At 38.8% G+C, this 23,746-nt stretch overlaps 2 protein-coding genes across 2 annotated transcripts; one reads left to right on the plus strand and one right to left on the minus strand.

The window, feature by feature from the left end:
- Positions 1-957: 957 nt before the first annotated feature.
- Positions 958-18,584, minus strand: LOC111321557 (uncharacterized protein C05D11.1). The gene is made up of 22 exons (XM_022924473.2): positions 18,408-18,584; positions 17,830-17,912; positions 16,525-16,683; positions 15,947-16,102; positions 15,327-15,380; positions 14,936-15,058; positions 12,748-13,380; positions 12,221-12,364; positions 10,712-10,906; positions 10,065-10,167; positions 9,365-9,495; positions 8,901-9,019; positions 8,483-8,544; positions 8,133-8,218; positions 7,306-7,460; positions 6,425-6,605; positions 5,781-5,830; positions 3,536-3,629; positions 2,974-3,090; positions 2,398-2,441; positions 1,859-2,011; positions 958-1,175 (listed from the first exon to the last, which is right to left on the minus strand). Exons 1-22 carry the CDS (start codon positions 18,547-18,549, stop codon positions 1,115-1,117), a joined length of 3,045 nt encoding a protein of 1,014 aa, XP_022780208.2. The 5' UTR covers positions 18,550-18,584; the 3' UTR covers positions 958-1,114.
- Positions 18,584-22,909, plus strand: LOC111321526 (proteasome subunit beta type-7). The gene is made up of 11 exons (XM_022924434.2): positions 18,584-18,725; positions 18,798-18,879; positions 19,098-19,136; positions 20,013-20,071; positions 20,415-20,508; positions 20,822-20,868; positions 21,020-21,135; positions 21,460-21,518; positions 21,643-21,702; positions 21,836-21,962; positions 22,646-22,909. The coding sequence occupies exons 1-11, from the start codon at positions 18,622-18,624 to the stop codon at positions 22,723-22,725; spliced, it is 867 nt and encodes a 288-aa protein (XP_022780169.2). The 5' UTR covers positions 18,584-18,621; the 3' UTR covers positions 22,726-22,909.
- Positions 22,910-23,746: the final 837 nt, after the last annotated feature.

The raw sequence follows: 23,746 nt of genomic DNA on the forward strand, positions 1-23,746 counted from the left end.
TTAAAAGTTAGAGAGTTTGACAAGGCTGTCGGATTTAATTTCCTTTCGATAAACAGTTGTGGGGTGTTCTCGATTGTCACATTAAACTTTACAACTTGAACTTTATTTTTATTTAGACACGGTAAATCTATCAGATAAAATAATAATCTTATTACAATCTATTATTACAGTTACAATCTATTTTAATCTATATAAACATGATCTAAAATTTAAAAGTAAAATAGAAAAAAATAAAGAAATTCTGCTTTACATAGATGCCGTGTGTGTTTTGTCGATTCAGAGGAAGAAATTGCGACAACCATTTCGGAAGGATTGAAGTGATTTTGCTTGCCGCAATTCAGGGGACAAGCTATTCCATATAACCGCACCGTTATAGCTAAAGCTATTTTTCAGGAAATTGGTGCGAGGCAATGGAACAGCTAGTTTGTTTTCAGAGTTCCTTAGATTATATGGAGGATCATATTTAGTGAAAAGAGAACCAAGATAGTCGGGCGCAAGACCATGTATAGATTTATAGACCATGGTGGCCACTTGTATTTGTCGCTGAGTATCTAACCGTCTCCAGTTAAGTTGCACAAAAAGAGGATCAGCGCTTGTGTCATAACTGGAGAAGGTCAGAATACGGGCAGCCCGGTTTTGCAACTTTTGGAGCTTATTCGAAAGACCCTTGTTACAATGCCCCCAGACCTCGCTGCAGTAATTAAAGTACGGTTGAATGGGTTAATAGGAATGCCCAGCATCTCAGAGCTACTGGAGATCCTTGGTAAATGAATTAGCAAAGGACTGCTAATTTCATTTTGATTGGAGGCTAGGCCAATAACTGACTTGGAGCATCTGGGACAAAACCAAGTTTCACATTACATCGGTCCGCGATCATTTTCTCGAGAATAGTTTTTTAAGGAGGTCGCTGGCAACCTTGGTCATTAAGAGCCTACTAGTTGTATACAATAGAGAAGATAATTTTGCCACTGGTTTATTGCAGAAAGCGACATAGAGAATTACTTTTTTTTCCAGCAGGCAACCTCCACTCCGCCAAATGCGATCTGTGCTCCGTGATCTGTGATCCGTAGGAGATAAATGTGGTTGTGTGGTGTTGATCTCACCGAAAAATCGCTCATGTTGTCCAAGTGAATTCTTCTTCCAGTGATTTTACCGCACCAAGGGGCTTACTGATACTAAAGAAAACAACCAAAAAATAACAAACTCAGTCTAACAACAAGCCTGTGCAATAAAAACAAGTGAACATTGACCAATTTGACTTATCGAAGGTTGAACGTTAAGTTTGTTCACTTAGCTTGATTGGTGGCTATAGCGTACTAAAAATAACAGTACAGCTCCGCCTTCAGTTTACTTCCCATCCCCCTCCCTCCCTCCCTCCCCATCCCAAATATTCCATCAGATTTCCCTGACAGTTCGCTAGTACTACTTTGTGCGCCTGCGTGGAGGGGGAACAGCAGGGCTCGACACTAATTTTTCGACTTACTAGCTAAGTGGCTAGTGACTACTTAGATGCTACAACAATTTCAGTTTGTTTACTAGCCAAACTGGCTGGTGGAAATCGAAAACCACTGGCCAAAACTGAATTTCCACTAGTCTGTGGCTAGTTGACCATCGTTAGTGTTGAGCTCTGGGACAGTGAAGCGTCTAGAACTATGACGAAACACAGTGAACGTGATTGAGGCATAGCTCGTACATATCATCTATTGAGACTGACAGGATCTCAGAGCTTGTCTGACTAAAAAGCTTCTAGAGGGAACGTAATAATAACAGAAGTGAGGTTTAAAATCACGCTATAATATGTACAACAATAGCGTTTAGTATAATAGTCAGTAATAGTGCCGTTTCTTTCCTCACCAACCTGTTAAATTCTCCTCTTATCTCCTCCACTTTGGATGGATGGCAACAGATAGCGCAAGAGGACTGGGCCGGGTCAAATAACGATGCAACATACTTTTGTCCCACTCTCATCAGGTCCTCTAAAGATACTTGAGATATTCTTTTTAAGAGATGTCTGCATAAAAGTAAACCAACCACAAAAGGGCTAATTAATATTAGAAGCTTGGTGTGCCTAAACCATGGTTTGTACGGAACATAACTTATTCCTTTGACAACTGTTCAATTTTAACCGATTTCAAGCAGGCGCAAAACCCGACATGAAATAACCGCAATTCGACTACAAAAGCAAGGAAAAAGTTCCTGTATGCTTCGCGGTAAATTATTCATCACTGCTACAGAATAATTTGATTCTTCTTTTGCGGAAACCAGACCTATAGCACTAGGACTTTGTGAGGCGAAGAATTTAAAACCATCAAAGTGCGATGAAAGCGAAAACATTTCATTCTTCGTATTTTGCTTATCCCAGTTGTAATTGAAAAAACTTGGATGTCAAATACAAACCTGTTATAGTCTGGACCAACATCTCTAAACTGGGACATCAAACTCTACGAGTACAAGATTACACCACTATTAACAGAAATTGAGCTGTTCGATTACTTGTTGCACTTTGCACACCTTCTTAAACGTCTAGACACTATTTCTTATTGAAATACACATAAACTAATATTTCGCTTTAAAACGATAAAATAAGAATGGCCTTTTACTTTTAAATCGAGTGTAACGATAAACAGTGACAACTCCCTGTTGAAAACAGTGTTATACACTAAGTAAGTATGATAATAATAAATAAAACAAAAACGATGGGAAAGGAAAGCTTTGAAGTTCTTAAAATTTAAGCTGTTAAACAGACATTAGAGTTCAAAGAGATGATATGGGTTAGGAAACCTGACAGATTTATTGTTGCACGTTTTTGTTTAGTTTTTTTTTTTTGAGGGGGGGGGGGAGGGGGCGCTGACCGTGCACAAAGATCAATAGCATTCCGAACACGTTGACTTGAGTAACCAATTTATGTAGTCAGACTAAAAAGACATGGAAAATGACGGCTGTCGAGTTATTAACAAAACTTGTGCCTCTTACCTGGGAGGCTGCAGATGACACACTTTTTTCACGTTCAACTATCTCAAAGATGACACTACTAATGGCAGATTCAAGTTCACCGGCATCAAACGCCATTTTTCCAGACAGATAACCATCCTAAAAACAAACACAAAATGCTAAAGAAGTTACACTTTATTCCCACTGCTTACGTGAATTCTGCGCGACTAAGTTCCTTGATGTATTGATTCTTTTCTTGTAATCGCTATGAGAGTGGATCAATTAGAGCAAAATTACTGAGTTTAGCTTCATTTTTAGACACACAAAGTCTTTGAATAGCTATGTCGACAGAGGCCGGTAAAGATTTGTAAAGTTAAAGCATTAACATTTGTATCTTAATATCATTACTGGGATCTTAAATATATATATATATATAAATTCTTAGTTCTTTTTGGCATAACTAATAAAGTAAAGTAAACTCGTAACTCGATCGACATCTGTGTCACGAATGGTAGAGGGGTGTAGTGCAGATATTTCATTGCAAGGTATTTTCTCTCCTGATTTGCTAATGGTAAGTTAGTGGCAACTGAAACAAATGACATACCACAATTTCCTGAGTTTTCTTGTAGGCCTTCACCAAATGAGTTGACTTGATAAGAAACAGAAAAAGTAATCCATTCTCCGGAATAACGCGCATTCTACAAAGACAAAAAGGAAAAAAAGACGCGTTTAAAAACGAAATACCAGGGTAAAAAGTGCAAAGAAGAAATCCGCATTTCCTTTTATATCAATCATTTATAGAGCGCGGAAGAATGCACAACTGGTTCAGAACACACCTGACCAAATCACAATGAATGAAATAAAATAAAACAATCAGAATTATAAACTATAAGCTTTAATCATCACAACTTTACTTTGCTTGAACCGATCCTTTACTTAAAAATCGGAGAAAAATGCCGGCAGGTGGTACCAAGCACGTGAAAACAGATAGCCGATGCTAAGTGCAAAAATGCCGGCAGGTGGTACCAAGCACGTGAAAACAGACAGCCGATGCTAAGTGCAAAAATGCCGGCAGGTGGTACCAAGCACGTGAAAACAGACACCCGATGCTAAGTGCAAAAATGCCGGCAGGTGGTACCAAGCACGTGAAAACAGATAGCCGATGCTAAGTGTAAAAATGCCGGCAGGTGGTACCAAGCACGTGAAAACAGACAGCCGATGCTAAGTGTAAAAATACCGGCAGGTGGTACCAAGCACGTAAAAAAAGACAGCCGATGCTAAGTGTAAAAATGCCGGCAGGTGGTACCAAGCACGTGAAAACAGACAGCCGATGCTAAGTGTAAAAATGCCGGCAGGTGGTACCAAGCACGTGAAAACAGACAGCCGATGCTAAGTGTAAAAATGCCGGCAGGTGGTACCAAGCACGTGAAAACAGATAGCCGATGCTAAGTGCAAAAATGCCGGCAGGTGGTGTCGGGGAATAAGTTAGTTGCTCATTAAGAATAACTCAAATATTAATTGTAAAAGGAATTAGTTAAATGATTACATGATAGATTGCATCAATTCTCAGTAAATTGAACTTAGTGCACAGTTTATCAGCTGATGTACTTTGCATGCGCTAATTGAACCAAATAAGGAAGGGATCATGTGAATTAGGCTTGATATATCGTAGGATAGTTATATTACTGTAAGCTGTGCATGTGATAGATTATAGTACTGTATTGTGTAAGACAGCAAAAAACCGAAGTACACGTACACTGTAATCAGATCGATAGTAGAACCCTTGAGAGGTAGAAGAATAAACTCCGTGTTAAAATAGAACGTAGAAAGTGTGATAGATACAGTCCTCAGTCAAACCAGCGAGCGGAACAAAATTCCGCGACAGGTGGTACCAAGCACGTGAAAACAGATAGCCGATGCTAAGTGCAAAAATGCCGGCAGGTGGTACCAAGCACGTGAAAACAGACAGCCGATGCTAAGTGTAAAAATGCCGGCAGGTGGTACCAAGCACGTGAAAACAGACAGCCGATGCTAAGTGCAAAAATGCCGGCAGGTGGTACCAAGCACGTGAAAACAGACAGCCGATGCTAAGTGTAAAAATGCCGGCAGGTGGTACCAAGCACGTGAAAACAGACAGCCGATGCTAAGTGTAAAAATGCCGGCAGGTGGTACCAAGCACGTGAAAACAGATAGCCGATGCTAAGTGCAAAAATGCCGGCAGGTGGTACCAAGCACGTGAAAACAGACAGCCGATGCTAAGTGCAAAAATGCCGGCAGGTGGTACGAAGCACGTGAAAACAGATAGTCGATGCTAAGTGCAAAAATGCCGGCAGGTGGTACCAAGCACGTGAAAACAGACAGCCGATGCTAAGTGCAAAAATGCCGGCAGGTGGTACCAAGCACGTGAAAACAGACAGCCGATGCTAAGTGCAAAAATGCCGGCAGGTGGTACCAAGCACGTGAAAACAGATAGCCGATGCTAAGTGCAAAAATGCCGGCAGGTGGTACCAAGCACGTGAAAACAGACAGCCGATGCTAAGTGTAAAAATGCCGGCAGGTGGTACCAAGCACGTGAAAACAGACAGCCGATGCTAAGTGCAAAAATGCCGGCAGGTGGTACCAAGCACGTGAAAACAGACAGCCGATGCTAAGTGCAAAAATCGGGCTCAAAGCACGCTTGGGATAGTTGGCGTTGCACTACGAATTGTACTTGTGTTGGTAAACCTGTACCAGCTTCCGTTTTAGAGCGCATTTCGATTAAGCGTCATAAAGCCAAAACCAGAGCAATCACCAACTCCTTTCTTATCGTTTGCATCTTCACTTATTATCAAAGCGGCGAGATTACCTACCCGTAACCATAGGACAATCCCAACCCACGAACTTGGCGCCATATTGGACCCTGGAGGAGGAAAGGTATAAACAATCCTTCTCAATAAAATGAAAAGCGTACGTGATCCGCTCAAGATTTAGGACTCTTCCATGACCTAATTTTTAACTTTTATGTTTTGAAAAAAGGCTCTCCATCATGCTGCATAACTTTTCTTCACAAAGGAAACAACCGAGTACAAGTTGTAAGAAAAGAAAGAATCCCTAACAAAGATTCACTGAAGTCGTGAAATATTATTTGGTTAACAGTTCTCAAAAAATTTGTCTCTGGAATTAACCCTTCAAATTGTTTTGCGCTTAGCGCTTTTCGAATAAGCGTTTAAACTAAAATAAGCACGACAAGACGAGTCAATCAGGACAAAGGAAGACATCACACTGAAAGAATGAGAGCTCAATGGCCTGAAGCGCGGGAAAATGTGGGTAAGTAAGTCCCGTTTGGTTTTTGTTTAACACTGGATGGGTGTATAAGGTTTTGCGTGCTTCCCAGGCCAATCTTTAAGCGTACCGAAGTAAAACCACAGCAATCTTGCATAACTTTGGCCACCTAATTCAATTTTTTTTTAAAGTTTTCCTTGACCTCATACTCCTAAATAACTCGCTGGTTCACCTCTAAAGTTGTCAAACATTCCAGGAACACCATTATTGCAGGGAGGTCGGGATGATCAAAACTGTCGATACACCGAGTGGATTGATAAAGAAACGATGACTCCACTGCTCCGACACCGACTATTTTACCATGGCCAGGACTATCGGTGAGGAAAGCACTGGATTTCTTAACTGGCGGGATGCTGTAACAAAACAAAACAACAAAAACAAAATTTTTGAAAAAAAAAGGTCTTAATGATAATAAATAGATGCTTATAGGGCGCATTTCTAATCTCAATCTCAATCAGGTTGCCCATGAAATTTGCTAGCAATCAAATGAGTTCTTTGTTGGAGAGAGGGAGTGCTATTGCAGAGTGTGCTATCCTAATCAATGCGCAGGTCAGGGAAGGCAGGGTGTAGACTGCATGTGAGACTGACTCTTAACTCAGTTTCGTTAGCAGGAGGTAACTAAAGCATTGCTAGTCCGTCCAGAGAGGATCAAATTCAACCAACGAGCAACCTTTGGTCACAATTTTCCCGTTCGTCAGTACCCATTTATATCCCTTGTAGGAGAGAAGCGCTCTGAGAAATAGGTGCCTTGCTTAAGAGACAGCACATTGACTCAACCGGGGTGCAAATTGGAAGTTTTCCATCCAAAGTCCAGTGCCACTTTAGCCAAAGAGTCTCTCAGTTAAAAACTTGGGAACACAGTTTCGTGTTTCCTACGAAAGACTGGATTGAGGATCGAAGTTAAAAAGGCGTCTAGGCACAAGCTAGTTCGCAGGGAACAGAACGAGACAAAAGGGCCAATGATACCAGACGATTTAGACGGTTAAAGCCATAAACATTCATAAAATAACATGAAAATTAGACATATGCGAATATATAAAAAAAAAGCTGTACTTCTTTGGTATTATAGCAGAGGTATCAAGCAACAGGTCTGTTTTCCATAGCACATGCGGATTTGCCGGTAATCTGTTCACATCGGCTGCCACGTGAACACGTAAGTTTGAAGGCTGCGTCAAAAGAGATCGAAGCTTCTCAACTTTTTCTATGACCTGAAAATAAAAAATAAGAGAAGTTTCTATTTGAATGGACTATTTTCAAACTGTACTGAGAATTATAACCCTGGGATTGGGCCTTATGGCATACTTTGGACCGGGAACTTCGATTTGGGAAGAAAAATTTGGGTTGCAAAATGGGATTTTTAACCCCCCCGCCCCCCACCATCTCGTCCCGCCTTAATGACCTTTCTACCGAAACGAAGGCCACACATTGAACTCTATGCCAAAATGGACTAAGTTCCATGTGTCCCAAAAAAGCTATACATATTTTATGTTAGCAGGGTTATTTTCACCTTGTTACTATTCGAGGAAAATGCCCTGCCTTTGTTATGGCATCTACAAATGGTTAGACATTTTAGTCTTATCGGAGATGGGCGAAAAACCGTAGGCCCCGTCTCTCGCATCTTCTCTGTGCTGGCTAACAGGGAACGTTGAAGAACCCACACACTTACCGAAAAGAGATTAACTCCCGGTGTTGAGGTTTGGCCTGGATTCTAAAATTAGGGGCATCTGCAAACATTTCCTTTCAGAATTGTTTCAACTGTTCAATGCAGTCTGGCCAAAGTCTCTAGCGTGACGTAAAGCGCCATTAAGTAATGAATACGGCGCTATAGAAAAACTTCATTATTTTTGTAATTACTGGCGTACATTGACATGCTTACAAACCTTGGACGCGTCATTATCAAGGTCCGTCATCAACTGGTTCAGGAAACTGTACTGCCTCACCATGTTGGCTGAATACATATTACTTTCTAGGAAGAGGGACAAAAAACATTTCTTACTGATACGGAAATTCTAACAATACGTCAATTCTACGGCATATTATGGCAATGAAGTGCTAAAACTAATGCATAATTCCTAAGTATCACTGTCAAAATGTTTATCGCATAATTCCGGCAAAAAAAAAAAAAAAAAATTAAAAAAAGACTAAAGCTACATGTACGATCAGCGTGTGCCAGGCTTCTATAAGATTTATTATGCGACATATTTTTTGAGCCACTTAATGTTAACTTTACCTTTAGTAAACATAGTGTCTCTAATTAGAGCTTTAGTCACAGTTCGTCCTTTTCTCTTCATGCTGGTGTGAAAAGAAACCATAAAGTGAATAGTCTGCCTGTACTTGCAAAGTTTTCACATGACCGTGTACATGTGTTAACTGAAGAGGAATTGATGTCAAGTCTAACACCCAGATGTTGCCCAGGTGCTAGGCGAAGAGAGGCTAGTGCCCGGTGAGTATGTGGTCAAACGCACAAGGGTGATAAGGCAAGCTCTTAATCTTAGATCAAAACAAAAGACCATTATTTGCGCTAACATTCCAAATAAACTTCCCTTCTAAAAAAACCTGTGTACTCTAAGAGAGTCTGAACAAAACACACAAAAACAAAAGAAAACTTCGTTGATAGCACTTTTACTCCTTATTTCCAGCATTCTCACCTCGCCACATCATTCATCATCTTTTTCCCCACAATCTCGAGCCTGTCTTTCGTGAACTGAGTCTTGTACAGCAAATCCCGTAGCCAGCGGATTCCCTTCTCATACTTCTCCACTTCAAACTAGAGTGAAATTTCGCAGGAAACATGTATAAGATTATTTCAAACACAGTGTAACGTTTCTGACTCATTGTAACTTAGAGAGACGGTTTGTTAAGTAAACAGACTGTAGTTTCAGGTGAGTCATCGAGAGATGTTCATAAGTGGGTTGTTTGAATTATGACATATAAACACTTTTAAAAATCTCCGACAAGATGACACGTTTGACTACATTGAAGATAGTCTAAGGAGCGGGATTTGTGTGGTAAAAAGGCTAAAGGGAGATTAAACTTCGTTTGATTTAGATGTGGTTATTGTGAAGCACAGGAAAGGGCAAAACTAAATAATATCTGTTTTTTTACCACTAACCTTTAGTGTAACGCAAGCAAGTTGTGGAAACTCCTCTGGCATGAATCTGCTTCCTTTAAGTCCTAGAGAAGACACGTGGTCAAGAGTGTCTGCAGCAAGCTCTGCTACCACTTGCTCATGCGGAATAAGAACTGCAATTCAAATAATTGAGAAGCTACAAGAAATTGAATTCATTCAAGTATTCTTTACGAGGCATTTTAACGGTTCATCAGATATAATCGCCATCTCATTTGATAATGACGATGAAGAAAATATTTATTCAGCATCAATTCAGCAAATACCAAGGTGCTTCCCTTGGGACGAAATCACAGCTAACGGTGTTCGCACCCTGTTTAATACCCAGCATACTTTTCCATATTGCAGTGGCTTTCATCTAACTGTGGCGATTTTATCTTTTCATTGTTTTCTACCTTTCTCGGGGATGGTAGATAATAGGTTGTGTCAGACGCGTTATTACACAGAAAACAAAACGTAAAGCCCGTATGAGATATGTCATATGCTACCCTTGATCGATTACAGTAAAAGTGAGCTTGCGTTCTCGAGTACAAACCGGATGAAGCCTCGTCTCGTATGTACATGCAATTGTATCAGATTTTAATTCTATCACAACAATGGTGTGAGGAATCTTGTATGTGAATGCACGGTTGCATGAAAGAGGAAAAACCTATGTTTGTGCTAAAAGTCAGGAAACATACGGTACCTCCGTCTCTTAGCAAAGGAGACTCGAATATCACTTCTAGGTACAAGCTCAGGTAAGGTTTGAGTTCCTCTGGTACAACTGCTGTGTCAAGTAAAACGGTTAGCTGCAAAGAAACACAGGGAAGCATAATAAATATATTTTAAGGAAAACAAACCACTTCACACTGGTATTGTACTCCTTCAAAATGTGACGTATTGCTATTGCCCCTCATGTCATGGTGTTACTTAAAAGAAATGGAAGCCCTTAGACCGAAGTGAACGTTACAGCTGAGATTCATTTAATAGTTCGTTCCTGCATACTGGTTCGTTCACTCGACTCATAGTTTGCTCGCTCGCTCGTTCGCCAGTTCGCCCATTAGTTCGTTCACGTGTTCACGTTCGCTCGTACGTTTGTTTGCATGTTCGTTCCTTCAGTTGGTTAGTCATTCGATTACCAAATGGTCCTCCCACCCAAGATAGCTTCTTTGATACAGAAATTCACAAACGAGTGAGCCTGAGTTTAACCTTTTACAGGACTGAAGGCATAAGAAAAGGTTTGAAAGTTCTAATTTTTCATCTTCAGCTAAAGTATAGCCCAGGAGAACTTCACTCTTTTCCCTGTGCATTTCTTTCAAAAGTATCTACAAGTTGCTGGAATTCTAAGCCTACCTTAGCAAACAATGTGGATATATGGTCCAGCTGGAAAGAATATGGTATCTCTGCTACAGGAAACTTCTTTGCTTCACTCTCAGAATCATGGCAGCCATCTTGCCGCCTGTTACTGAACATCTTAATTGGATGGAAACTGATGCTGGATGTGGAGGGCACAGGAAGACTGTTCACTATATCCGGCGGGGGAGCTACCTACAAGTTGAGAATAGAGAAGCTTGGTACAGATGTTTTTTTTTTTTTGGACGCGAACGGCGACCGAAAGGTGGGTCCAAGAGGCTGTCAATAAGTTTCAGAGTAGAAGTCACATAAGAAATAGAGTGGCTGGGTTATCATAGACATCAAGCGTTTAACGAAGTTCGCACGAGACCTACGAACGAATTCTGAACGTCGGATCGATTTACATATGTAAACCTGCTACTTTTAAATTAAGCCGGCATTCAATTCCCCTTTAGAAGTGAGAAACGGCTGCAATAAAAATTTCCTTGATGGTATTCAAATGATTGAACAATTTTCCATCAGCAATTGTGGTTCGAGGGGGTAAAAAAAGCCGACTACAGAAGGCGGTTTTGGCCATCTACCAGCTTTTGGCGCACTCTGACATCGATTAATCGTTTAGATGGGGCTGTTTCAGCTTCGCAACCCAGAGGCTACAGAAAGAAGGTCTGTAACAAGTTCTGAAGTTGAGTATTGGTAAGCATTTTTCTTAACTTTCTCCATAGAAATCCTTAGTGCGATGGGTCCTGGTGACGGCCGCTCACACTGATGCCAGAGGCCCCTCACTGCGAAGAACAGCTTCCCTCAACCGACAGTCGGCCAACTGTCGGTCAACAGTCCGGCGACTGTCGGTAATCTGTTGGCCGACAGTCGACCGACCGTCGGTCTACTGTAATTAGGGACCTTAAGAAACCACGACGGCGGCGGCAACGAGGACGTGGAAAAATAAGAGATCTAATTGGCAGAACAATAGCTCAGCACGTGCATTTTGAAACTTTATACATTTCTTAGCCGTCCTATGCAAAACAACAACGTGAAATCGCCAAAATTTGCGTCGTCTGTGAACCGAAACCGCGACGGCAAATTATCTTAACTTCCATTTGGAACTCAACGGCTACTTTATACGTCATGCTGAAGTTGAGCTGTGGCGCTGTATGAGACAGTAAGCTCCTGCAGCCATTTTTGAAATTCTAACTAAGAATAGAAATTCATTTTTTAATCTAAGTCTTCCTTGGCGTCGCCGTCGTGGTTTCTTAAGGTCACTATTATTAGTGCTTCAGCATGAGCGTTTTCTTCACCCGCAGGAAAGTGTGATCCCTTGAACAACATGAACTGGCGGGAGATCCGTAAGGGGTCTAGTACTGATAACGATAATATCAGTACCAGGTCCCCGGCAGACCTCCCTCGACTCGTCTCCAATCTTCCCATGGACGGAAAAACGCGCGTCCTATAGCGCTGATGATGAGAGCCTAACCACCTAAAATATTTAGTGATGAGTTTATTAACGTTCACCTCGTTATCTTCTGTCGCCTTTTCCAGCCGTTGCCGTTTGCTTTTCAATCCTTCCTCGCCAAGAGATTCCCGCTGGTCAGCCATTCGTTTCTTTTCTCCTTCTGACATTTCTTTCATCAGTTGTGCACTTGGTTTTCCAGTTATCTACAACAGCCAAATTGTCAACTTTCAAAATTTGAAGAGAAGGTGTTATTTTAAGACAACCGGCATTTTGAATATTTTGTTTGTTCCACCACTCCAAGGGTCGCCAGCATTGAGTTCTTAACTCTTTAACCCCTAATGATGACTAACATTTAATTTCTCCTAACAACACCACCCCTGAATCAAACATTAAGGACACGAGAATAAAGGAAATGATCGACAACTAATGAAGCGCTTGATTGTTAAACAAATACTCCTTTCCAGCACCTAAGGAAATGTATAGAGAACACAGTATGGAGAATATGCACACGGATGCTAAGGTGTAAAGGGTTGAAACGCCTTCCTAAACATTTAAATTGAATGGTACTTAACAAGCTTGTACTTACCGAAACACTTCTTGATGAAATAAAGTATTTCTTCAAAAAATCCACCCAGAAGGTCACCGATTCTTGCCGAAGTTTTTCCAAACATTGGATTATTTCCATCCTTTCTTTAAGATCCTCTGACTTGGTGGAGTACAAGAAATCTCCAACTAGCACATCCGCAAACGTATCATGAGGGTGGTTTTCAAACTTGTTCTTGGTGTCCAGAATTTTTCGATGGATAACTACATTAAGACGCTCCATGTCAATGACCTCCCTACCGTCTACGAGGTTTCCGAGAACCTCTTTTATCTTTTCCTTAGCGGCCAAGAGCTTGTCAAATGGAACATTTTCAGCTTTGATAAGGAAAGCACTCTCTAAGAACTCCAGTTCATGACACCCAATATCGCTACAGAACGGATCGGGAATTTCAACGAGTTCTCGCTGCAGTGGAGCTATAGAGGTGTCTGTAAGATAGTCTAGTATGACAGATAATGCAGCCAGGCTGTAATGATCTTCGCAGGATGGTCCTCGGAAACCCAGCACTATTGACCCGGATTCTTCATCCTCAGTGGGGAAGGAGATAACTTTGTCAACAGATTTACCTAACGGTGGAACTGGCGTCTGCCATGGTCTTACATAAGGAGCCAGCGGTTTCTATGGGTCAATCAATCAATCAATTACATCTAAGCCAGAGGATTATATTCAAACAGCACGAAAACTACTAATGAATTTCAGATATAATAAATGAAACAAAGAAGTAATCTGTAACGAACTAAGGTGAATAAAGAATGTAATATAATCAGGATATGGATATTATAACTAAAACTATACAAAAACCATATAAAACGGCCACTGAAAACACTAGCACATTTCCAACTGATACGCGCTCTTTAATGTACGAAATACAGTAAAACGAAGCGAAGCGGATGCTAAAATAAAATTACAAACAATAACTTACTACGATTATAAGTAAAGAAATTGACAAACTAGAAAACAAACTAATGCACAATAAAGACACTTACAAACGCTGTACGAGATTCCGGCAAAATGCTAACTTGAGACGATTCAAACGAAAAGCAATGGTTGAGCACGGTTTAACGATAAAGCACGAATGGCTAAAATTTACGCTGAAGAACTTCTAGGAATGTACAAACAAAGAGCAATTATTCAAAAAAAGGTAACGGAATACCGTAGAAAACATTGAGCGTAGAAACAAATGAACTTAATGAAAACAAACGAACTTGATGAAAATGTGACGGAACGAAAAAAAAAGAATACGAATTAAAATAACAAATAACAATTTTAGCGGCAACACTACAGGCAGAAGCTCACGACCTAGAAGCGTTAAATCTCCTAATATTGTCTTTAAAAAAGCTGGGTTTAATAGCCAGCCAATCAGCTGGCCAGTTTTTCGAAAAACGTGGATATCCTTTTTTTTATCGTTCAAGCGGGCCACCACCGCGCCCAACAAATTGATCGACAGTCTGCACTACAAACCGCATTCCATTCACTCTCACATTTCACCCTCACATCCACGCAGTTAAATCCATTATTCCTCAAAAAAATTAAATTACTTCAAAACGATCCAAAGACTGGCACTATCTTTTCGCAACCTCCACTTATTTCATTCACACGCGACTCCGAGGACACCTTCGCGACGTAAAAAGGAAGGATTTCGGAATGACAAGGACGCATCAAAACCAGTCGCTAGTCACTTAATCTACCTAATCTTTCTAAGCAGCATATAGCAGTCTACGGCCTTTCCTTACATTTAGGCAGTTCAGAAAGCCGTAAAAGTCTTGGACAAAGGTTTATCTCCCAAATCGTACTCTTAATCCCAAGGGTATCAAAGAAGGCTTTTACTCTACTAATTTATTCTTTTTTTTCTCGTTACCATGTTCTCCACTTTCTGCACATAAACACACAGCCCGCAATTCGTCCATTAGCTCTGACGAAGGGTTAACACTCGAAACATCAGCAAGACAAGGATGAAAGATAACATCTAGAAACTTCTAGGCTAACAAAAATTGACGCTCTGATGAAAGAGTATAATCAATTGCTAAAGTAAGAAATTACAGAGTGTCCCAACACATGCAATAGGTTTTGGTCTGAAACTTCAAACAGTGACATGGGAGTCTTAAACAATGTCTATTCTACTTCACACAAAATTAAAAAAAAATAAATATTCTCAGAGAAATAGTTTACTTGCCTTGCCCAGAACTTTTTCCTCAAAGGGCTTGACAGCCTCGAAGACCTTAATTGGATCAATCTGTCCAGTGATGATAACACACAAATTTTCTGGACGGTAATACTGTTGATGGTAGTTACAGACCTGCAAGGCGGTAAAAGAGAAAAGTTGAGATTAGCAAGGATGTATTTCTGCGTACATGCATACATGTATGTTGTGAAGCAAAAAGGATCTAATCTGAGATGCTCTATGAAAATTACATGTTAAGCACTTTTGTAAAAGTTGCTTAATACATTTAGGCTATGGTACACTCAAGTTCATGAAACATCAGTTCAGGACTACTCTAACCCAGATTACCAGACTTTACGATCAGATTGTGATTCTTGATTCAAACCATTACTGTACCATTTACCTTAGTGTGACTACAACTTGTTCGTAGATTTTCCATGATTCCTCCAGTCTCTGACTGTAGTAAAATTATTTATAGGGTAAAAATTAGCAAATGAATGTTGATGTCCTACAATAACCAACCAAAAAAAAAAAGAAAAAAAAGAAAACCAAAAAATTTTATTTCTCCCACAATTTTTTGGCAATGCAACCTGTCCTATATGCCTTAAAAATGAGGAGCAACCCTTAAACTTCTAATTTTCAATTATTTCATCAGTGCCGATAATTTTCCTCAATATGCAAAATCTTGTTTAGGCATTATCATTGCAAAGAGAGCTTCAGTAGACCCTAATGGTGCACGTAGTACTGTAAATGCTTTGACATTGTTAACATACAGTCCTGTAACTTTGTTTGACCAGCAAGAGAGTTCTCACACAATACCAGACTTTTCTAGTAGCCTCATTTTCTAAACTGTTCAAATCTGCTGCACAGCATAACCTCGTGCCTGTGCACCTTGATGGTTATTCACAGTACCGCTCAAACATAAGATGACAGTCTTAATTTAAGCCTCCATTCTTGATTCCTAAAACTTTTGAGAGTTGAGAATCAAGTTTAGAGGCTCGAGTTTTGCGAAGCACTTTTCACCTTATAGCCACAGACCCCTGGGTACATCTCGCGTGTAAAATTCAAGTAAGTCCTTGATGTCTCCATGTTTTCTCTCCCTTGCATCTCACAGTAAACAACACCTGCATCTTCTCCTTCACCATTCACATGGTGAACCTCTGTAATATATGCTGATTCCTATAATATCACAAGGTGAGTACACAACTTAAATTAGTAAATTTAAGACTAAGTAGATAGATATCTCTTTTTCTGAATCTGTGGGGAATTGGATGTTCAGATAATTGATTCTGCATTAAGCCATTTTAAGATTTGAGTTCTCTTCATTTGTTACAATGTATGTTAAAGTCAACACGGCAACACACTTCTTTCTCAAAGTACCAAAGTACCTCTTTCTGTCCAAGAATACACATGAGGTTTTTTTTAGCAAAGAAATATCTCCTAGGGCTCTAAGCTCATTTTGTCAAAAAGTTGCCCTTCAGCAACCACAATTCAAACAACCAGGGCCAAATGACTGTTTTTTTTTAAAGAAACTCCTTGACAAGAAAGCTGCTACAAACAACAATTATAGCTGTAAATCAAAATGCTGGAAAGTTCCTTACAGTAATAGTTGGATAAAGCACATGATCCAAATAGATTGGTAGAAGGTTCAGGAAGCCTTCACTGCCAGCTGTTTCCATAGTGTAAGCTGTGTGGTCAGTGGCTGTCCATGCATTGGTTCCTTGTGCCAAGCATCTGTTAGCAAACAAATCTAACATACCCTGCAAGTTACATAAACCATGTAAATGGTAAATTCACCTTTGTTTTAGTAAGAGTGTGCATTATACCATACAGAGAGTACCTAGATAAGTTTCCCAGTTGATAAATGCAGCAATTTAGTGAATAATAAATTGTTTCTAGTTTTTTTTGTAGAGTATTCCACAAAGATATAGCATGGAGCTCCTTGATCTTGGTGAGTTGCCATCACAAGGAGATGGAGATCAATAAAAACTTACATTTTCTCATAAAAAATTCACTTGCCTTTTGTTCCATACTTTGATAAAATAAATGTTTATTGTTCCAGGAAATGAGCAGTGTTTGTTAAATTTTTTTTCCAAATACAGCTATAATCTCACTTGTGTAAACTTGAACAAATTTAATTGCCTGATGTTGTTATGTTACTTTCAAACCTTTCCAGTTTTGATGTCATAGCTTTCTTCCCAAGAAAGGATGACAAAAGTTTATTTATTCTACATCTTGCAATTCTTACATAAAGTGGTTTCAGTTTTATTTCATTGTCCTTCTATGAAATAAATATTTCAGTTTCATTGGTACCAAACCAGTGACTAGTAAATTATCTAAAGCATTTTAAAAGATTGAATAAAACCACCAAAAAGCTAAAATAGCCCAAGAATGGACAAAATCAGATAAATTTAAAACAGAATAATTATGTGTTGCAACCTGGAAAACAAGATATGTCTTAACTATATTATATCATAACATCCTTTACAAAAGTGTCACACTTTGAAATCATTCTTGTTTGTTGCCTGCTACAATATGGCAAAAAAAGAGAAGATTCAGCTAATTTGAAGTTCTGAATCTAGTTCGAAAAAATGGACAAATTACGACTTACAAAATGCCATATCCCAGACTCACTAGGTGAAATACAAGCATTAAGGAGAAAATACAAGCATAGCAAAGAGAGGGAAAGTATATTTATTGTAGTTTTAAAAAAAATTAGGTCAAAATGATTTCAGAATGGTATGATTCTTATTTTCCTGGTGTACCAGATTAAGTTTATTGAAACAAAGGAAAACTCAATGTAAACCTGTTTGCAACATTTATTTTGCCATGATGGTATCCACTGAACAAAGCGAGAGAGATCACTGCTTTTAATACCTTCACCTTCATTCTTTGCAACATCTCACCTTAAAAGGATATTCTTCACTTCCCATGAATACCAAGTGCTCCAAAGTGTGTGGCAAACCATCATCGTCATGAGCCTCGGTTGCTGCATTAACGAAAAAAAAATTTCTAACTTAACGGATGAAAACATATCTCAACTTCCTTTCCTTAAACTATTCATTTAAATGATCACCATTAGTATTCTGAGATTATCAAGGAAAAACTAACTACTATCCAAATGGAATAAAGCGCTTCATCCCTTAGATAATTCAAACCATCCCGAGCCTGCCGTAGCATACTGCCCCATGCACTCTACATGTCTGCAGTACGTGTTCGTGCCGCTACGGTGCGCAGCGCTGTATAAACTTTCTAAGTCATTTCAAGTAATTGATGCCCTTGAAATATTGAATATTGAACGCTTACCAATAGAACTAGCTCTCTCTAGATAAGAGCTTCGTACGTTTCTTTCCAAATTTTTTTTCTCTCTTTTTTTTTTTTTTTACAGGAAAGATGTTTGATAAAGTTTGCTGAGCGGATGAAATCGGAAAAAGGTGAGTACTCGCCGCTTTGCAAAAAATAATGTTTAGTGCTCTCAACTTACCGAGACAAAGGAAACCATTAACCAAAGGACCAGGAACCTTAGCAAAGCAAAATTTAATGCCTGTTCTCTTGGAATGGTATTTTTCGACGAGAATAGAGTCGAGAACTTTAAAGGAACAAAGTTGTTCAAAATTTTCCGCCATCTTCGATCCGAAACAAAAGAGAGGGGCTGGGTCAAGAGTCCACACTGTACCAGCGGATTTTATAGTAAGTACATGCATACTAAGAATGACTCCACGAAAATTTTCAAAATGGCGGCCATCGGAGGAATTGTAGCTCAAGAAAATCAAGGCGGATTTTCGTTTGAAAACTGCAAAAGGTATAAATTTTAAGAACAAGGAATTTTGTTTGATCACCTACCATCAGCTCTAACTTTTTGATCCCATCGTAGAAATGCCATACTGGAGAAAATGGGTGCTAAGCTGCCCACAGCAAGGAAAACTGGTACAACAATTGCGGGAATTGTCTTTAAGGTTAGATTTTATTTACTTCACCCAGATTAGTGATTAATTTGTTCGTAATTAATGCGTTTTAAGAAAAAAATGTCTTCGGAATCGATATTTTTTTTACTGTAAGATCTGTGCATTGGGTCGATTCAACCCCAAAGACATTTGTCATGAGCACATGTAAACTAGTTATGCATTGTATTAATGATGGGATTGTCTGAATTTGTCCACTGTTACCTTTGTAGGATGGTGTCTTATTAGGCGCTGATACAAGAGCTACAGAGGTTAGTATCAGCTTTTTTAGAAACACTTTTAAACATTAATTTTTTTAGATTTGCATTTCTTTTGTGCTGGTAACCAATGAGACTGTTATTGAGGTTTAAAGATATATGAAATAAGGCTTCCTTTAGGCATATTCCTTTTTAACAACTTAAATACTGTAGATAGAGGATATCATACAATTGAAATTCGGGTGTGGGCCGAAAATCAATAGTAGCAAACTCCTTGCCGAATTACAGGCTTGGCTTCTATTCCTTCTTAACTGTACAATTAAGCCTTTTGGAATTATTTCTGCCTAACCTTATACTACTTTAAAGAGAAGCTCTAGTCAGCCCTGCAGGTAGTACTTGTTTTACGCCATTTCATTCTTTTATTGAAGAAGCATGCACTTAATCAAGTATGGTATTATAAAGAAATGTTGCTAGCTTCTCCTCAACTTGTGGAAATTCATTAGAGTCTTATCACTGAAGAACATCTTTGAGGGTGAGCCGAACAATAAAACAGTCCATAGAACTCACAATAACACAATTTCCTGGTTTATTCCGCTTCAATCTAATTCACAAAACTCTCACTAAATTTGATGGAAAAACTTTCCATAAACTCGCGCTCTCACAACCTTCTAGTTCTTTTTCTCACACGCATGTGCTCACCACCTTATTTGGTAGTACTGCTCAACATCACAAAACTGTGAGGGGTAGGCTTGGTAAAACTCTCATACAAGGGCAAATTTTAGTGCATGTGAAATATCATGATAGAGGCTGCCATTCTTCACTAAAAATAGTACAAATCTACATGCACGTTACTCTGTTTGTGGTTTTTTTTGTTGTTTTTGGCTCATGATCTTGACATATGTTTCATTTTTATTGCTTGTTACTTTGTAGGATACTGTTGTTGCAGATAAAAATTGCTCCAAGATCCACTACATAGCTCCCAATATTTAGTAAGTACTTAAAACATAGACCGCCAATAGTGACCAGCATCTGATTTCTTCTCACAATATTTCCTCTGAATCACACAGTAAGGTCACAAGAATAAAGAAAATGATCACCTAAAAAAGAATATCTGGATTGTTCAACAAATTCTTTGACTAGGGAATGTATAGAGAACAGAATATGCATACTGATTTTAGGGTGGAAGGGGTTAAACTTTTGTGTCAGTGTTTTCTGACTTAGTGAGACACTTTGAACTTTGTGTACCTGTGTGCATAACATTTCTTAGTGACTGATGTAATCCATTTATCTGCTAATTTATAAAATTCACCCATTCCAAACTTTCTTTTTCAGCTGCTGTGGGGCTGGTACTGCTGCTGATACAGAATATGTCACAAATCTTATCTCCTCCAACATTCAGCTCCATAGCTTATCCACTGGACGACAGGTAATTGTATTAATCATTTATATGGGCTTTGCTAGTTAGATAATTTACAACAATGAGCTCTGTGATAAAATATCGACTTGCTTAGGTTTGATTTACATGTCAAATTTACATGTAGGGAAGGTGACATTAGTTTTCCTTGCTAGGAACTATAATTTTTAAACTTGGCATTTTACAAAAGTGGAGACTGTGCAAAGGAAGGCTTCATTGAAAGATGAAACTTAATGCTAAATGGTTTGCTGATTATAGAGGGAAAGTCTGGACCTTGGCTGATTTTATGATACAGCTCAGTATTTCATTTCACTTTCCTTTGCAGGCCAGGATTGTTACAGCTTTACGCATGTTGAAACAGCTGCTCTTCAGGTATTTAATCTAGACAGATTAAAGAAAGTGCAATTCTTACTCATAATGCATGTACATACCTGTATTTTCCATAATTTGTTGGACATTTCTCCTAACACTTACTTCTTTCAGAACTGACATCACTTAGTCTATGCTGTTCTTTGTTCTTTAGATATCAAGGATACATCAGTGCTGCACTTGTACTTGGGGGTGTAGACTTAAATGGCCCCACACTTCACACTGTCTACCCTCATGGAAGTACTGATAAGCTTCCATATGTCACAATGGGTAAGTAAATATCAGGTAGATGCACATAGCTCATCAAGAAGGTGAAGAAGGTCATTGATTTAGGTGGTTATGTACATGTGCAATGTGCACATAATTATACAGATCAGGCATTACAGTAGGTCAATAAGTGGTTTGAACTGGAGTAATATTTGATCATGAGTTGTCATGATTGTCTCTCCAAAAGTAGTCCGTTAAAGTACTGTTATCAGTGACAGTGACCAGCTTTTTTACATCATGAGCTAAAGATATCACTTATGTCAAGGGTCATGTAAAGTGATTCTTTGAAATGATTTAATAACAATTACTTATTTGTTTAAATTTAAGGTTCTGGTTCCTTGGCTGCTATGTCTGTGTTTGAGTCACGATACAAGCCCGATATGGAGGTAATCACTTGGAACTAAAACTTTTGCGTGATGATGGTGAACATTGTAAAAGAGTTGTTGCAGTTATTAAGGCTTTGTGAATTATGTTTGGAATTATAGTTATATTTTGTCTTTTTTTTTTTAGCTTGAGGATGCTAAACAACTTGTTCGTGATGCAATTGCTGCAGGAATATTCAATGATTTGGTTAGTAAATTTTTGCTTTGATGTTAAAAGTGAAGCCTGTGTGTTTAGATTAGCCACATTTTTGTTTGTATGAGCATAACTTGTGAAGCAATTTTTTTAATAAATTGTTTTCTGGCTTTGATCTGCTTTGTAGGGATCTGGCAGTAATGTTGATCTATGTGTCATAACCAAAGAAGGAACACAATACCTCAGGCCTTATGATGTGGCAAATGAGAAGGGCATCAGGCAAGGAAAGTACTCTTACAACAGAGGCACCACAGGTTTGTTGCAAGTGTGAACCACTGAACATCAAAAGTAACACCAACAACAACTTAAACAACAGAAATAACTTGACTGTTCACATTTTGTTAGGGAGAACTATTCCTTAAGACCCAAAGAAGTATTTTAAAATCACCAAAAAAGCTCAACCCTAGCCCTTGCACAGTTTTTAATTTACCACATGCTTGAACATTTAAAGGTAAGTCAAGTGAAAAAAAGAGTGTGCAAGTTTTCCTCTTTCATGTTTCCAACCATGTACAATTTCTGAGACCAGTGCAATTCCTTTCAAATTTATTGATCTAAAAATGTAAACATGAAAGATCCTCAACCAATTTTTAAGCCTATATCTTTTTACACCTGATATACTTTAAAGTCCATATTTTGAATATTGCAAAGCACCATTAAGACATACACAATTTATTTATATGTGCACGATCGCAGTAAAGCACTATTTAAGCAATAGTGAAAAATCAGACCTGAAAAAATTCAGGCCTGTTCGGGATTCAAACCACAGACCTCTGCAATACTAGTGCAGCACTCTACCAATTGTAGAGAGAATCATTGAGAAGTTAAGAAAAGTTTACTCCCAGTTCAAAGTTGTGTCACTCTGTATAATTATGGCTTACTATTGCTTCTTCTGCCAAAATACAATCTGACAAATTCATTTTTTATCACGTCTCTGCAGCTATTCTAACAAAAGATGTAAAACCCATCATGATGGAAGTGACAGAGACCAAAGTAACAGGAGAAGCCATGGAAATGTGATATTTCCATACTTTTTGTTTATTCCCTATTGGATTTGTACTCTCATAATAGCTGTAGTTAGAACTGCTACGCTAAGCTGAGACTCTTCTAAAACTAAACAGTGTAACTGCTTTATCAGAAAGTCTACAAGGAAATGTGTGCCATGTTAATAGAGAGGTTTGAAATAAAAGGAAAATGCGCAGGACAGCAGTGACTGTGTTTTGTTTAGTGCAACATTACTACCAGTACTCCACCCTTATTCCAACCAGACGTAATAAATATTTGAGAATCATAATGATTTTAGTTTGTGGGTAGACTTAAAACAACTATCAATCTTGAAAAAATTTTAACGATTGTCTTCCCATTGGTATATTCTACAGAGACTCTTCTTCTCGAAATTAGATGAGAAGATCTTTATGTATTCTCTACATACAGTTCTCTTTATAAAATAGACTTACCATCAAAAAAATTACAGGGGCTTAACTATTTAGCTACTAAGGGCATTGTTGTAAAGATGAGGGAATGAAAAACCTTGAAATGATTTGTTTGCAGCAGAAGCTAAGCCTAAAAACATTGTCATTCAGAGAATGCTGAAGGAATGGGAGTCATCAAAATCATTTAATTCCCCTCACCAAAGAAATGACGGCCTATCCCTCATGCCAGCTTGCAAAAAGGCTCCTGTTTAACTAATGAATAAAGGCTGATAGTTTCTAAAGAAACTGTTTGGGGCTGCGTCGGTGGGGGTAACGAAATAATTTAAAAATATCAACAAAGTTGAAATGGTAAATTGGCCACCGCGTTACAATTATAAAAGCTGACATTTCGAGTGTTAGCTCTTCATCATTCACTCCGACGAAGGGCTAACGCTTGAAACGTCAGCTTTTATAATCGTAACGGTGGCCAATTTACCATTTCAACTTTGTTGATATATTCAAATTATCCTGTTTAACTAAGGTGAGGACTACTCTATGCTGAGCTTTGGGTCATTGACGAGTGGTTCAGGAGAGAAACACTACCCTCCTCACACAAGCTGAGGGTATAC

The sequence above is a fragment of the Stylophora pistillata genome, chromosome 4 (genome assembly GCF_964205215.1).
Source record: "Stylophora pistillata chromosome 4, jaStyPist1.2, whole genome shotgun sequence".
Lineage (NCBI taxonomy): Eukaryota > Metazoa > Cnidaria > Anthozoa > Scleractinia > Pocilloporidae > Stylophora > Stylophora pistillata.